Below are 15,670 nucleotides of genomic sequence, written 5' to 3' on the forward strand. Positions count from 1 at the left end.
ACTGTCCACAGCAGCAGCAAATTTCCATAAAAAAAAAAACTCTCCTGCACTTGACAGTTCCTGAAATGGACAGAGGTGGCAGCAGAGAGCACTGTATCAGACTGGAAAGAGAAACACTGGGAAGGGGGCCATTTACATACATAACACACATTACAAAGTTGTATAACTTTGTAATGTGTGTTATTTTGTGAATAAATGATTAGCGCCGCACTACCCCTGGGGGCTATGTTCACACTGCGTATATGTCCGGCCGCATATTTTCACGGCCGGACATATACGCGGTAAACTCCGGACGGAGATTTACGCTACTTGCGGCCAGCTACGTAAGGACTGCGAACTTACGCCCGTAGTCTACTTACGCCTCCCGAGCGCCCTACATAGCGATCTGACAGCGGTCTTTTACTAGCCCCGGACACCCCACAGAACCTTTTGGATCGGCACAAAAAGCTGCAAAAATGAAGAAATCACCGCTACGTACGAGACCGCATGTTACGCTACGGGCGTAAGTTACGGCATTTTCGTCTGCAAACAATGGTCTGGTTCATTTTTTACGGCGCCGCGTACGATCCGGGTGTAAGTTCTTACGTAGTGTAAACTGTGCAGCCGTACATCGTATACTTTCCATTGTACGCAAACTACGTAAGTCTCCGGCCGCTTATTCACGGAACGCGCTACGGCCGGAAACTTACGCAGTGTGAACATAGCCTTAAACTGTATCCACACTGTTTATGTGAATAGATTTACAACCCCCTCCCCTTTATGGTAGTATCTAGAACAAAGAAGAAAATGAGACAGCAGACATAGCCAGGAGCAGCTTGCTATGAAATGTCAGATGCAACAGGACAACCAACCATGTGAAGTAGTTACACAGACTCTACAACAACAAATTGGTAGGAAGTTTTTAATGCAGACTGAATTAGAAAGTTTCTTTAGCTTGCATTTACAAAGCGAAGCAAATGAACAATACAAAAAAAAAAATCAGTGCACATAGCTGTAAATAATGAGTACAGCGCTTAGAAAGTTCATTTTCATTCGATTTCCAACTTGCCCTTATGAAGGACACTCTAAAGAAGATTGTTATCAGTACGCATTGGTATTAAATTAAACTTTATTGGTAAACCAAGACTTCAGAGACACTTTACAAAACAGTGCAGGATCAGAAAACTAACATAGTCACAGTTTATGCAGGTACAGTAGTATGAAGTGAGCGAGTAATCGTCAACTAACATCTAGAACAGTGGTCTGCAAAGTTGTTTATGAAACTACAACCCCCAGCATGCTCTGACAGCATGGAAGTGAAAATGCATGTTGGGAGTAGTCATTTGAGAACAGCTGGAGTGCCGCAGGTTGTAGACCCCTGATGGATACAATGAACCCCTGTAGTCATAAGTAAACACCGCAGTCTTGTGATTGCATGTACCGTAATGAGACAAGGCTACAGATATTCAAGAATTAATATGGCAGCTCTTTTGGCCGCTTATAATGTAACTTGGCAGTGAAGAAGAGGCAAAGTGTGGACGTGCCCATGTATACACATATAAACAGTAGAGATGAGCGAATCTAGATCATGCTCGGGTCTGTCTGAACCAAGCATGCGGCACTTGAATACCGGTGGTTGAAGAAGTTGGATACAGCCCTAGGTAGTCCTAGAAAACATTGATATAACCTACGGCTGTATCTAAGTTTCTCAGGCAGCCTAAGGGCTGCATCCAACTTCTTTAGCCACTAGTAATCAAATGCCATACGCTTAGGGCCCTATTACACGGAACGATAATCAGCCGAATTGGCCCTGTCTGGCCGATTATCGCTCTGTGTAATAAACACAACAATCAGCTGATGACAACGATCATTGGCTGATCGTTGATATAGATTTGGACCTATAGTTGTTGGGCGCCGACCGTGGCGGCTGACGATTTCCAAACTGTATACATTATCTATCCAGGCTGTAGGGCTCCTCTTGCTCTCTGCTTCTCCCTGGGTCCCGCGCGTTCCAGCTTCAGAGCGGCCTGTCTGAGCTGACAGGCCGCTCAGCCAATCACTGGCCAGGACCGCCTTGGCCAATGATTGGCTGACTGGCCTGCCAGCTCAGACAGGCCGCTCTGAAGCTGGAGCGCGGGACCCGGAGAGAAGCAGAGCGCAAGAAGAGCCCTGCAGCCTGGATAAGTAATGTATACAATTTAAGCAAGGACTGCAAGGACATCGGTAACAATGTCCATGCAGCCCTTGTGAAACAATTATCAGGCCGTGTAATAGGCCCAGTAAACGAGCGCCGATCTGCTAGATTGGCGCTCGTTTACTGGGCCTATTACGCGGGCTGATACAGTTATTATTGAGCTCCCATCAGCCCGTGTAATAGGACCCTTAGGCTCGCATGGATCCGAACATGCTCGAGTTTCACCCATCTATAATAAACAGCATTATTCCACCATTAAGACCATTAACTGTGCATTAATGATACAAAACGGGCAACAAAGTGCAATTGTAAGATCTACCATGTATAAGGAAAGGCTACATGTTGTAACAGCATAGTTGCAATCTGAGAAACGTCTTGCATAGCTAATATTGCTGGTTTCTTCCATATTCTATGTTCATCATTCCTGGCCTGGTAAGAATCCTGGATGCCATTTCTCTAGTTCTTAGAAACAACAACTTGAAATTTACCTAAGGAAATACAGAGGGAAAGCTGGGTCATTGTTTTAGTATGCATTTTACAACAGGTCACACGATAGATAAATTATAACATAAAAGCCTGTATTGCTAAGGCCGAAGCATGGGGATATAACTGGATATAATAATCAAAGAAGTGCAATCACTATGTGTTATCATCTCTAATGGATTTCTACTGTGTCACAAACAGATGAAGAGATGAGACTCTTGGAGCCCAGTGTAAAATTTTCAAGTGTCACTGTCGTTTCTTTCTTTCTTTCTTTTTTTTTTTCAGAAATCAATAGTCCAGGCGATTTTAAGAAACTTTGTATTTGGGTTTATTAGGCAAATATGCCATTATCCGCATTCAAAAAGACTTTCCCTAGGTCCCCCCCTCCCTCCTCTCTCTCATCCACTGCTCATTATCAGGAAATCTCGACTCTTTTACATCAGTCGAGTCCTGTTTAATCTATGGAGAGGGGAGGGGGGAGGGGGGAGGAGGAGGGAGACTTAGTCGCCTGCAGAGAACAGAGAACAAAGGATTACTCAGAGGGAGCTGTGTGATAGCCGGTATTCAGAGGTCAGTGCTGACTTCAAAGGAGATAGCCTGTGAAGTAGCTGTAAATTAACTCTTTGTTGTTCTGTTTCGGTGTCTCATCTCCCTCCACCCCTCTCCATAAGAAAACCATGAAGACGGGGAAAAGCTTCAAACTGCTTTTTTATGATAAAAATGCATTTTTCAGCTAATAAACGCAATTACAAAGTTTCTTAAAATCACCTGTACTATTCATTTGTGCAAAAAAAAAAAAAAAAAAAAATGAAATGACAGTGACACGTTAATGTCTTTCTAAAAGGGCTCCCTTAGACACTTCCATTACTGTATTTTTCGTTTAATAAGACACACTTTTATCTTGTCTGCATCTCATATTCCCCCGACAGGGCGACCAACACTGTCAGACTACCCTGACTGCTTCCCTGATGGTCGGGCACACTGCTGACAAGTGCACCGACCAATAGCTGCACAGTCTTCTCCCCTCTCCTGCCAGACACAGATCACCGGGTGTCACCTCCAGGTTCCTGCATATAGAAACCCCAGGGAACTTGCCCAGGAGCTAAACGACCTGCAGGACCCTCAGTGATGTCACAGTCATGTAACATAGAGATACTGTGTAAGTAGGGACAATCTGCATTAAATTTCTGTCTGTCTGAATGTATGTAGCAGATCTATTTGTGTATGCCATGTAGAAGAGGTGTGTCTGTATAATGGCTTAGTGTTAGCACATAGAGCCTTCATCAGGTAACACCATCAGGGTCTTCTTGGCTAAGCAACTGCATATAAGCATTACATCACCAAGCACAATGATAAGTGTCGCATGGATTAATGTAAACCTACGTGTTCTGTAGAGTGATGAATCATGCAGTTCTACTTAGACAATTGTTGCTTCCATCTTTGCAGGAACAGTTTGGGTTTGTCCCTTTTCTTTCCCAGCATGACTGCACCACAGTGCACACAGCAAGGGCCATAAGGATATGGATGGGGAGTCTGGTGACTGGTGATCTCATTCAACTCCATTGGGATGAACTAGAATAGAGCCTTTAGGCCGGCCTCTCACCAGCATTAGTGTCTGACCTCACAAATACTTTCTGGATGAATAGGCAAAAATTCCCACAAACACCTCCAAATTCTCCCCAGAAGACTGGAAACTATAATAACTGCAAGGGGGAGAAACTTCCTATTATGTCTATGTATATACAACGGCCATCCTAACCTGTCCTGTAGGTGTAATGTGATAGTGCCTCAATATTTCTGTCTACAAAGTGTGTCTATAAATTAAAGGGGAACTATCAGCAGGTAAGACGTATCTAACGTATCCCTATTGCACAGGAGACGCAAGGAGGATGGTACATCTCGTACCTTTATCTTCGGCACCATTCTGGTGCAGTTAGTCATGTGCTTCATGGTCCAGTGAGACCGTAAGTAGCACTGGCGGGGCTGTTAGGAGCATTTTCCGCCCTTATAGTACCAATCCGCTCCCAAACAGCCTGCGCCTTTCTAATGATAATGAATGGAGCAGGCCAGCCAGAGGTGGGCTGGATCAGCGATATGGGGGCAGGCAGTGCTCTTAACACCCTCCCCCCAGACCACGGAGCACACGACTAACTGCACCGGAATGGCGCCGAGAATTAAGGTAAGAGACATACCTTCCTCCTCACGTCTCCTGTGCAATAGGGACATATGAGCAGGTAGATTTGTCTAACCTGTTGATAATTGATAATTATGGACCTATATAAATTAATAGACACATTTTACTGACAGGTGTATGCAAACAATAACTTACATGTAGGCATCACTGGAACCTCGGCAGAGACAGTGCAACTGATCCCCAAGTTTGAGAGCGCACCTTTGATGAGTCCACAGGTGTAGGCCAGAAACTGCAAGACAATGGATGACACAATGAGGCTGTGAAACACGTCTCCCCATAATATACAGCATATGTGATAGATGGCTGCATAATGATTGACTGAAATATATATATACCTTTGGTGCTTCCTCCAGATACTGTTTACTGCAGGAGATCTGAGTCAGGAGCAGGAATCTGTTGTCCTGTAGGACATAGGTACCCTATGCAAAATACATGAACATTCAAGTGTTAGAAATGTTTCCCCTAGAAGGTTAGAGAGACTTGCAAGCCTTATTTTAATCTATTACTATGCTAAAACCTTTCAATTATGGCCAATAGAACATTTATGTACATTACACGGATATTACTGACATCAGATAGCTGGCGGTATAAGGGGAAATCAACCTAGAATCACTGCTTATAAATGATTTGTTACAAGACAGGAAAGAGAATGGGAGATGTTTGTGGGGGAAGGTCTGGTACGAGCAGAAGCAAAGTCACCACACTTATGAATTGTTGGGAAACAGCAAAAAAAAAATTAATATAAGATTACATGCCTGTTTCTGTATATTTGCAAAATTTGGCCAAAACGTGACATTTACTACATTAGTAACACATTAAAGGGGTATTCTAAGTTGAAAAGTAAATGACAGTGTGCTAGGGCGCATCCTCAGCCCACCGACAGTGTGCTAGGGAGCATCCTCAGCCCACCGACAGTGTGCTAGGGAGCATCCTCAGCCCACCGACATTGTGCTAGGGCGCATCCCTTAGCCCAATGACAGTGTGCTAGGGCGCATCCTCAGCCCAATGACAGTGTGCTAGGGCGCATCCTCAGCCCAATGACAGTGTGCTAGGGAGCATCCTCAGCCCACCGACAGTGAGCTAGGGAGCATCCTCAGCCCACCGACAGTGTGCTAGGGCGCATCCTCAGCCCACTGACAGTGTGCTAGGGCGCATCCTCAGCCCAATGACAGTGTGCTAGGGCGCATCCTCAGCCCAATGACAGTGTGCTAGGGAGCATCCTCAGCCCACCGACAGTGAGCTAGGGAGCATCCTCAGCCCACCGACAGTGTGCTAGGGCGCATCCTCAGCCCAATGACAGTGTGCTAGGGCGCATCCTCAGCCCAATGACAGTGTGCTAGGGCGCATCCTCAGCCCAATGACAGTGTGCTAGGGCGCATCCTCAGCCCAATGACAGTGTGCTAGGGCACATCCTCAGCCCAATCGCTCCGGTCTGCCATGGTTTGCTCTCCCTGCTTGGCTGATGATGCTCTGAACACAAGTTCCCCATACCTGCATTAGATCAAGACCAGCATTATAAGGACTTTGCCTGTTTGACAATATAAAGGATATGGAGCCCACATATACCTGATGGTTTGTTCTCAGGTTATCTATCTGCTTCTTGAAAATGATGGTCCAAAAATCTTTACAAATAAATTTTATAGTGTCCAGATCATCCTTGAAAGATGGACTGTCCTTCGTCAGCCTAGTAAGAAGAGGGAAAAGTCACAGAATTATCACACTGTGCTTCCATATATACCGAGGTAAGCTGCAGTGGAAATATACGCGAGCCAAGTGTATAACTAACCACAGCCTGGTTAACACCCAGCAAATGCAGACAAACCATGTGATCAAATGACAGCATATTCCTTCCTGGTGCGTTTTGCTGGGTTTATATAGGAAACACAACAATGTAGATCTGAAGGACATGGAAACACTTGCCTTTCAATAAGCCCCTGACCCACACGGAAGCCCATTCCTTCCAAGATCCGGATGTGTTTCCCTTGATCCTAAAAAGAAATAAGACAATAAAGAAGATGAGGTTAATTCTTCATAAACCTTGTAAAGGGTTCAGGCAATGCTGACAGGATCCAGTAAATCTCTGATGTATATAAGGACTGGCTTAAGCAATCAGAGAAATAAAGGCTATTACATAATGGAGCTCAATTCTTCCAGTGCTATTGTTTTACTCAGTTAAAGGGGTACTCCAGCAAATAACTTTTTCTTTCAAATCAACTGGTTTAAGAAAGTAACATAGATTTGTAATTTACTTCTATTTAATAATCTCAAGTCTTCCAGTACTTATCAGCTGATGTGTGTCCTGCAGGAAGTGGTGTATTCTCTCCAGTATGACACAGTGCTCTCTGCTGAGACCTCTGTCCATGTCAGGAACTGTCCAGAGCAGCAACAAATGCCAATAGAAAACCTCTCCCGCTTTTGACAGAGGTTGCAGCAAAGAGCACTGTGTCAGATAGGCATCTGATAAGTACTGGACAACTTGAGATTATTAAAAAGAAGTAAATTACAAATCTATATAACTTTCTGTAACCAGTTGATTTGAACGAAAAAGATTTTCACCAGAGTACCCCTTTAAGGAGTGCTATATCTGGTGACTATTGCTTATGTACTTACCCATTGTGTAAAACGAGCACACTTAAAAGGTGTTTTTGTTGTTTGTTTGTTTTTAGGCAAAATTATTTGATGACCTATCCTCGCGAGAGGTTATCAATATCAGATGGGTGGTGGCCACACCTGGAACCTCCACTGTTCAGCTGTTTATCTGAGCTGTGGCATATGTATGCGGTCAAGCTGGGTTACTGCAGTTCAGCCCTTATTCACTTGAGTGGGAGCTGTGATGCAGTAACCCAGCTTGGCCACTATACAGTGTATGGAGCTGTCTGCTTCTTGCTCTGTTTGAGAGTATATTGAAACAGTGAAAAGAGGAGTGGTAAGCTGGCATCATCAGCGTCACAGTTCTGGAAAACAGCTCCCCAGAATTGTAAAGTGCTGCGGAATCTGTTGGCGCTATATAAATAAAAATTATAAGCTTTTTTTTTTTTCAAAATTTTTTTACACTAGCCAATCTGCGCCAGTGCGGAGACCCCGGTGGTGCTCCCTCATGACCATATCCCCTCACCTCTGTGACGCGGCTCCATTGATTCTAAGTAAGCTGTGAACCGAATGACCACCAAAAGATTATGTCAGTGCTGATAGTCAGGCATGATGGAAAATCACCACCAACCCTTCTTTGTGGGGGAAATAAGCCATAGCCAGCGCTTCCTGGCTGCATCTTACCCCTCCCCATAAAGAGCCATGCCGGACATTCCTATGTAAGGCCCGTTCACACTGAGCAAAATCCTGATTGAAATCCTGCCTCTTTTGCTCAGTGTGCATGGGCCCTATGGCAGAAATAACCGGCGGCTGAGTGACAGCCATTATTTCAAAACAATGGCTGTTCCACTCCTGGTCTTGGTTACAAAATACTGAGCAAAAATACTGTGTGGGAACAAAGCCTTAAAGTGACTGTACCACCAGGCGCAGGCTGAAGCACTGGAGGCGGGCCGACCCACCCTTAGTGGGAGGAAACCCTAGCCCCTCTATCATAGGGTTCCATTGATTCTAATGGAGTCACGTCATGAAGGGGCGGGGGTTTCATCCCACTTGGGGTGGGTCGGCCCGCCTCCAGTGCTTCAGCCTGGGTCTGGTGGTATAGTCACTTTAAAGGGGAATTATGAGCAGGTTAGACGAAACTAACCTGCTTATATGTCCCTACTGCACAGTAGAGGAGAAAAGAAAGGTATGTCTCTTAGAGTGCGTTTACACAGACAGATTTATCTGGCAGATTTTTTAAGCCAAAGCCAGGAATGGATTTGAAAAGTGGAGAAATCTCAGTCTTTCCTTAATAACCTGTTCCCTGTTCATAGTCTGTTCCTGGCTTTGGCTTCAAAAATCTGTCAGATAAATCTCTCTGTGTAAAGGCACCCAAACCTTCATCCTCAGCGCCATTCTGGTGCAGTTAGTAGTTTGCTCTATGGTCGCACCCATCAGGAGCACTGCCCCGCCTCCATAGCACCGATCCACCCCCTGCCCACCCCTTTCTAATTATAATCAATGGAGTGGGCGTGCCGGATCAGAGCTATGGGGGCTTGCAGTACTAACAGGTACCCCAGTGCTCCTAACGGTCTTACCAGACAGTGAAGCAAACTACTATCTGCACCAGAACAGTGCTGAGGATGAAGGTAAGAGACATACCTTCCTCCTCAGTGTCTCCTGTGCAATAGGGAGTACTTTAAATACTAAGTACAAAACTAGGAACTGTAGGGTTAAAGGCTAAATAGGTCATCAATATCTCATAGGTGGAGTGATGACACCCGACACCCCACCAATCAGCAGTTTACAGGCGCCCACATATGCAGTGAACAGAGCAGGAAGCAGACAGCTCCAGACAATATATAGTGGCCGTAATGAGTTACTGCAGCTTAGCTGTCAATCGCTTCCAAGGCAGCTGAGCTGCAGTGACGCAACATGACCACTACACATGTATGGCGCTGTCTGCTTCCTGCTCTGGAAAACAACAGACTATCCAATCGGTCATCAATGAATTTTTGCCTGTGAAAGCCCTTTAGTTCCTGTCCCACCCTGCATCAGGACGGTGACACCATCTTACCTCATCATCCTGCCCAACAGTCTTATGAGCATGACAGATCATCTCCATATGTAACAGTGCAAATAAGGTCTCGTCCGCCATGGCTGCCTCATAGGAGGTTCCTGTCAGTCATTAGATGCCTCCTCCTCAGCTACTTATCTCTGTAGTCTTGGGCTATAAGACCACATCATCAATAGGGTAACATATGGCAGAAAGTCGTCTCTCTTTTTTTATCAAAGAAACTCTGACTACAGACTCATTTCTGTAATGTAAGTGCGGCTGTAGCCCCGTGAATTGTCTATGACGGATAACGATGACAAGGTTGTAAGAGATTCACTCTAATTCTTCTCTTCCGTGTTCCACCTGCCCCACTTCCGGCGCGTTTCTGACGCCATTGTCAGCTGATTCCTCACTTCCGTCGTCGAGATGCCACACTTCCAGTGTTGTAGAGCCTGCCCCACTTCCGTCCTAGCGGTCGGCTGATGCCCCACCTACGGTTAAAGATTTTTTATTTTAGTGAAATTTAATAAGCTACATTCATTCACTAAATACGTCACACTCAGCAGCACGTCGGTAGAACTAAAGCTGAGCGTATTCAGTGTATAGGAACTTGTTGCTAAGACCCTGCCCCACTTCCGGTAACGTGACACCTCACATGACTGTGTAGCTTTCATCCCTGCTCAGTTCTCTCTTCTTGTGGATGTGCTGGTGGTGTCTGTGATCAGGATCTGGGAGGTGAGGGTGTGTTACTCATGATGGAGATGCTATACATCCTATTTGTCATTTGTAGTTCTCTTTGTCTGCTTTCATTTCATCTGACACCTTGAAATACACCAAACCCAATGGAATGGAATTGCTTGGCTTTTGCTGTCAGCTGTTCAATCACCTAGGTCAGGGGTAGGGAACCTTGGCTCTGCAGCTGATGCAAAACTACAACTCCCATCATGCCTGGACAGCCTTTGGCTGTCCAGGCATGATGGGAGTTGTAGTTTTGCAACAGCTGAAGAGCCAAGGTTCCCTACCCCAGACCTTAACAGATGTACAACGCCCCAAAGCAGGATGGAGAACCTTTGGTCCTCCAGCGGTTGTAAATGTCCAGGCATGATGGGAATTGTAGTTCTGCAACAGCTGGAAAGCCGAAGGTTCCCCATCCCTGCCCTTAAGCTTTGTATACAAGAGGTCGCATAGTTACCTGGCCTACTGGAGAAACCATGTCTTTCTTAGTAGGATCTCTGAATTGCAGTCAGGTGCACCATCAAGGCATATAGACCGGACAGGCACAGCTTTAGCCATTCATTTCTATAGAACACAGCGGGGTTGACATCCCGTTTGAGTATGTGCTTTAACCCCCTGTTGCCCGCAGCCCCGCCACCGAGATCATACATTACCTGTTCTAGCGACGCGGCGGCATGTCAGGCTCCCGGCTCCTATCGGTCCCGCTTATCCAATCAGCACCACTGATTGGCTGAGCGGGACCGGAGACAGCAGCCTGACGTGCAGCTGCGTTGCCAGAGCAGGTAATGTATAATCTCGGCTGCGGGGCTACAGGCAGCAGGGCTGCGGGCAACAGGGGGTTAAAGCACATACTCAAAGTAGGATGTCAACCCCGCTGCGAGTATGTGCTCTATAGAAATGAATGGGACTGAATCCGCAGCAGATCTCGCTGCTAATCCGCAGCATGAGATCTGCTGCGGATCCGGTAAGTGTGAAGGCACCCTAAAAATTTTTATCAAATCAACTGATATCAGAAAGTTATATAAATTTGTAATTTGCTTCTGTTAAAAAATCTCAAGTCTTCCCATACGTATCAGCTGCTGTATGTCCTGTAGGAAATGTTTTTATTTTCAGTCTGACCGTGCTCTCTGCTTACATCTCTGGCCGACACAGGAACTCTGTCTCGGTTTTCTATGAATCCCCATGGAAAACCTTTCCTGCTCAGGACAGTTCCTGTCTCGGCCAGAGATGTCAGCAGAGAGCACTGTGTCAGACTGAAAATAAAACATTTTCTGCAGGACATACAGCAGCTGATAAGTATGGGAAGACTTGAGATTTTTTAATAGATGTAAATTACAAATCTAGATAACTTTCTGATATCAGTTGATTTGAAAGAAAAAGATTTTCGCTGGACAACCCCTTTAACGATGGGTGCATGTCACTCCAAGCTAAGTTCTCAGCAGCACAGAATCAGTGAAATAAATGTTATAAGTGCACGTCTCATCAAACTGGACTAGGTTGGCTTCAACTTTGTGAAAAATACGATAGGAGACAGCACTTTAGCACTTTGATGGCCCAGAGATGGCCCAGCACTTTGATGGCCCAGAGTTACTTAGCCTTGAATCTTCAACTTCAAATCTGCGCCATCAAATCTGCTGCAGATCCTGTACGTGTGAACGCACCCTTAGAAAACATTCTTAGACTTTAATACACACCAGTGCTGGTGTGTATTAAACGCTTAGAACGTTTTCTGGAAGTGCTATTGTATTTTTCTGGGCGGCATAATTGCAATCTAATGTGGTTGCACAAAACCAAAAAGCTTTGCATTGAGCACAACCATGAAAGGCAACTATGTTAGATTGTTCATAAGTCTGCCACCATACCTTATTTCAGCCTGTTGGGTGTGTAAAATGGGACGGCGGATGCAATGGATTCAGGTTGTTTCATCTGGCACCTACATTACTTGAACCTAACATTAGGCATTTTATGCTTTCTGGGGAACGTCCTTAAAAGGGGATATCCAGTCTTAGGAAAATATGGCCACTTTCTTCCAGAAACAGCACCATTCTTTTCCTCAGTTTGGTTGAGGTTTTGCAGCTGCGTTTCATTTAAATGAATGGAGCTTAATTGTAATACCACACACAACCTGAGGACAGGGGTTGGTGCTGTTTTGGCATGAAAGTACCTGTGCTTTTTCTAATGCTGGATGAGCCCTTTAATTGATCTAATGGCCCCTTCCTCCTTACACGTGCAGATGGGGGTCAGATCTGTGAGATGTACAGTAACATCATCATCCCTTATGGTCCTATTACAGGGGCTAATGCTTGCTGTAAGCAAATGCTCTTCTGGTAAATTGTCACACATTTAAAAAGCCTATTACAATGCTTGACCATTGTGCAGTTTGAAGCTCTCCCCCCTGTCTTCCTTGTTTTCTATGGAGGCGGGAGGGGTCGAGGGAGATGAGGCACCAAAACAGGACAACAAAGAGTTAATTTACAGCTACATCACCGGGCTATCTCCTCTGAAGTCAGCACTGACTTCTCTGACCTCTGAATACTGGCTTTCATGCAGGTCTCTGCTGGCGACTAATCTCCCCCCTTCCTTCTCCATAGGTTACACAGGGTTTGGCTGTTGTAAACTAGTAGAGATTTCCTGATAATGAGCAGTGAATGAGAGAGAAGGGGGGGACCTGGGGAAAGTCTTTTTGAATGCAGATAATAGTGTATTTGCCTTATAAACCCAATTACAAAGTTTCTTAAAATCGCCTGTACTATTGATTTCTGCAAACAAAACAAAAAACAGTGACAATTTAATTTTTGTCTGGTATTTTATTCTGTAGCCATACAATAGTAACCCATAAGTAACTCCTCCTTGCTCTTTTTCTTCACAGGCGATCAGATAACCTAGAAATGTCTTCTCAAGGCTTTCAAACCATCGTAAAGGGAGAAGCTTCCGAGACCGATGATGAAGAAGAGATGTACGTGACTTCCGTCCCAGCCAGGTCGTTCTCCGGTACATGTGGTGTCAAAATTCAAGGAGAAGCCTCAGAAACTGATGAAGAGGATGAGGAAAATGTTGAGAAATATAAATCCTCTTCTATGAGTTTAGAGAAGGACCTTCCTCCTCTCGTGGTCATCAGGAATGAAGGAGAAAGTTCACCAGTTGGTTCTGAAGAAAAGCCGACGGTTAATATACAGCAGCCAGGACGCTACAGCACGTTACTACAGCACAAGCTCTTGGAAAGCAATGCTCGACTTTACCACGATGTCAATAGCACCATCCGCCAAGTCTACCATACAACTACTAGTGAGATCCGGACGCTGACCAGTCAACTGAGCAACTCCCAGAATGGCATTATTAACGCCTCCCACAACATCCGACTTGCCCTTGAGGACTTGAAGAGGGTGTCTGAAAAGATTGATATAATAACCAGCTGTAACTTACTTCCTGATATAAGAATCTAAATACAAAGACCTCTGCATTGAGGCAGTGTATTGTCCACCCTCATGCATATGCACTTCTAGTTAAAGGGGGTCTCTTTAGGTCATCTAAAGTCTTATGTGCAGTCTTAAGGTGCTCATAAACTTCAGCCAAACCCAGTGCTGGTAGCAGATTCAGCTGACAGTATAATGTGTACGGGGTCCTCCTGCCTCCACGGCAAACGAAGTTGGTGGAGAGAAGGGTTGGGCGTGATGGATTTTCATAGCCCATTTCTTTTGCTCCTGGAGGGATAAGCCAGTGCCAGAGCTTTCTGGCTGCGGGTTACCCCTGTCTGTAAAGAACACATGAACATTCAACCACAGACCCAAGGAAGAAGGCAGCACTCCAGTATAGGGTTAAATAATCTTGTGCTTTTATGCACCCGTCATACATTAGCGTAAGAATATTTAAAGGGGTATTCCACCCCAAATCTTGTCTACATTAATAATTAGCCCACCCATAGCTTTCAATTTTTGGAAAATGAAGTAATTCTAATTTATGTGCTGTTTTTATGCATTTTACATGCACTTACCCCCTGTGGACACAGAAAAACAGCTAAAGGGAGTCCTCTCCACTCCCTGCTCAGAGGCTCACCTTCCGAGATGTGCATCACATGTCCTTAATCTTTTCAATGGGCTGGGTTAGCGATTATAACCCTACCCACTGAGAAGACAGAGGACAGTGACCCACTGACATCACCTTCACGTGCTTAAGCGTCCCCCACCTGTCACCCCCTCCCCTGCTGTAGTGTAAAATATGTTACACAGGCCATGTCACCTCAGCCACCAGCCCCTGCAAACCCCCCCCCCATCCCCCCCCCCCCCCCCCCGTGTCTCAGCGAACATCCCACAACGCCACCAAGCCAGAATCGACCCCACCCCCTCGCAATTTCGGCCACCACAGGACAATCTACCGCCGCATCATATTATTGGTGAACATTATGGAGGCCAGAAGAAAGAACTGTCAGCCAGGCGGTTGCAGAGAATGTATGTGCACCCGGCATGGCTTGTTAGCTCTGTGTGAAGCTGCCGATCCATGTCGCTCTATACAGAGGTTGTGGTTCATAGAGGGGACTCGGAGGACATGTAAAAGACTTCTGTCTATAAGACATCCATAGGCCCCAATAATACTGATGAACGGAGTTTGTGCCATAAGGTCTCTGGAGTTAACCCTTTGTTAGAGTGTTGTCCTTTACGCACCTTGCTTAGATTGTGATTATAGAACGTAAAGTACAGTCTTCAGGATCCTGAGTCAATGGGGAACTCTGGATAATAAAAATTTAACTCTGTTCAGTGCCCACCCATATTCTAAGCTTGTTTGTAATAGGTTTCTGTTACATGAATTGGGTGGTTTGCCTGCAGCCCATCCTTATGCCCTGAAGCTGCTGAATAGCCCCATTGCCTGGTCCACTCTGTCTCAACTTCGCTGTACTCTCCCCTCCCTTCTGAGACAAAGGTCACATGATGTCTCTTCTGTTGCTAGGCAAGCTGTAACACCTCATCTGTAAGCGGATACGACAAGACAGGGGCGTGTACCAGGCAGTTGTCTTTAAGGTGCAATGCATGATGGGAGATGTAGTTTGCCATGATGTAAAACTGGGATCATTTATAAAAGTTTGAATCTGGGGCTAGGAACAGTGTAGCCAAGTAGAAAAGGTCAAACAAGCTGGCATTGCAGCTTATCCTTGTGTGAATAAATAGGGCTGAACCAAATTCCCATACACAGCACATGGATAGAAGCGGCGTCTTCCAGTACAACACAGAATCCCTGCTGATCACTGGCAACCACTTCATGTCAGCATTTTAATTATAATTAAGAATAATTGAACTAAAGATTGACTAAAAATGACTCCAGCTTCTGTGGCGTGTAACTTCTGAGACGTGTCGCCCTCCTCATGTCTTTATATATTTTGATATCCACCAAGCTATCTTTTAGCTTTTACTTTGCCAATAAAGCTTTAATCTTATTTATGTCTAAATTACTGTTTATTTATGTACCCTCT

General features: G+C 45.2%; 2 protein-coding genes across 2 annotated transcripts; one reads left to right on the forward strand and one right to left on the reverse strand.

The window, feature by feature from the left end:
* Positions 1–2,051: 2,051 nt before the first annotated feature.
* On the reverse strand, positions 2,052–9,951 carry LOC138803039 (trafficking protein particle complex subunit 6b-like). The gene is made up of 6 exons (XM_069986865.1): positions 9,496–9,951; positions 6,771–6,838; positions 6,417–6,534; positions 5,186–5,269; positions 4,986–5,079; positions 2,052–2,661 (listed from the first exon to the last, which is right to left on the reverse strand). The coding sequence occupies exons 1-6, from the start codon at positions 9,574–9,576 to the stop codon at positions 2,630–2,632; spliced, it is 477 nt and encodes a 158-aa protein (XP_069842966.1). The 5' UTR covers positions 9,577–9,951; the 3' UTR covers positions 2,052–2,629.
* Positions 9,952–10,099: 148 nt separating this feature from the next.
* On the forward strand, positions 10,100–14,455 carry BLOC1S3 (biogenesis of lysosomal organelles complex 1 subunit 3). The gene is made up of 2 exons (XM_069986864.1): positions 10,100–10,209; positions 13,079–14,455. The coding sequence occupies exon 2, from the start codon at positions 13,098–13,100 to the stop codon at positions 13,650–13,652; it is 555 nt and encodes a 184-aa protein (XP_069842965.1). The 5' UTR covers positions 10,100–10,209; positions 13,079–13,097; the 3' UTR covers positions 13,653–14,455.
* The last annotated feature ends 1,215 nt before the right edge of the window (positions 14,456–15,670 follow it).

The sequence above is a fragment of the Dendropsophus ebraccatus genome, chromosome 10 (genome assembly GCF_027789765.1).
Source record: "Dendropsophus ebraccatus isolate aDenEbr1 chromosome 10, aDenEbr1.pat, whole genome shotgun sequence".
Taxonomy (NCBI): Eukaryota; Metazoa; Chordata; class Amphibia; order Anura; family Hylidae; genus Dendropsophus; species Dendropsophus ebraccatus.

Coding starts and splice junctions, on each gene's coding strand:
- LOC138803039 (XM_069986865.1), bottom strand. CDS start 9,576: ATGGCGGACGAGACCTTATTTGCACTGTTACATATGGAGATGATCTGT. Junction 6,535..6,770: donor GGTCAGGGGCTTATTGAAAG/GCAAGTGTTTCC, acceptor TCTTCTTACTAG/GCTGACGAAGGACAGTCCAT. Junction 5,080..5,185: donor ATCTGGAGGAAGCACCAAAG/GTATATATATAT, acceptor ATTGTCTTGCAG/TTTCTGGCCTACACCTGTGG.
- BLOC1S3 (XM_069986864.1), top strand. CDS start 13,098: ATGTCTTCTCAAGGCTTTCAAACCATCGTAAAGGGAGAAGCTTCCGAG.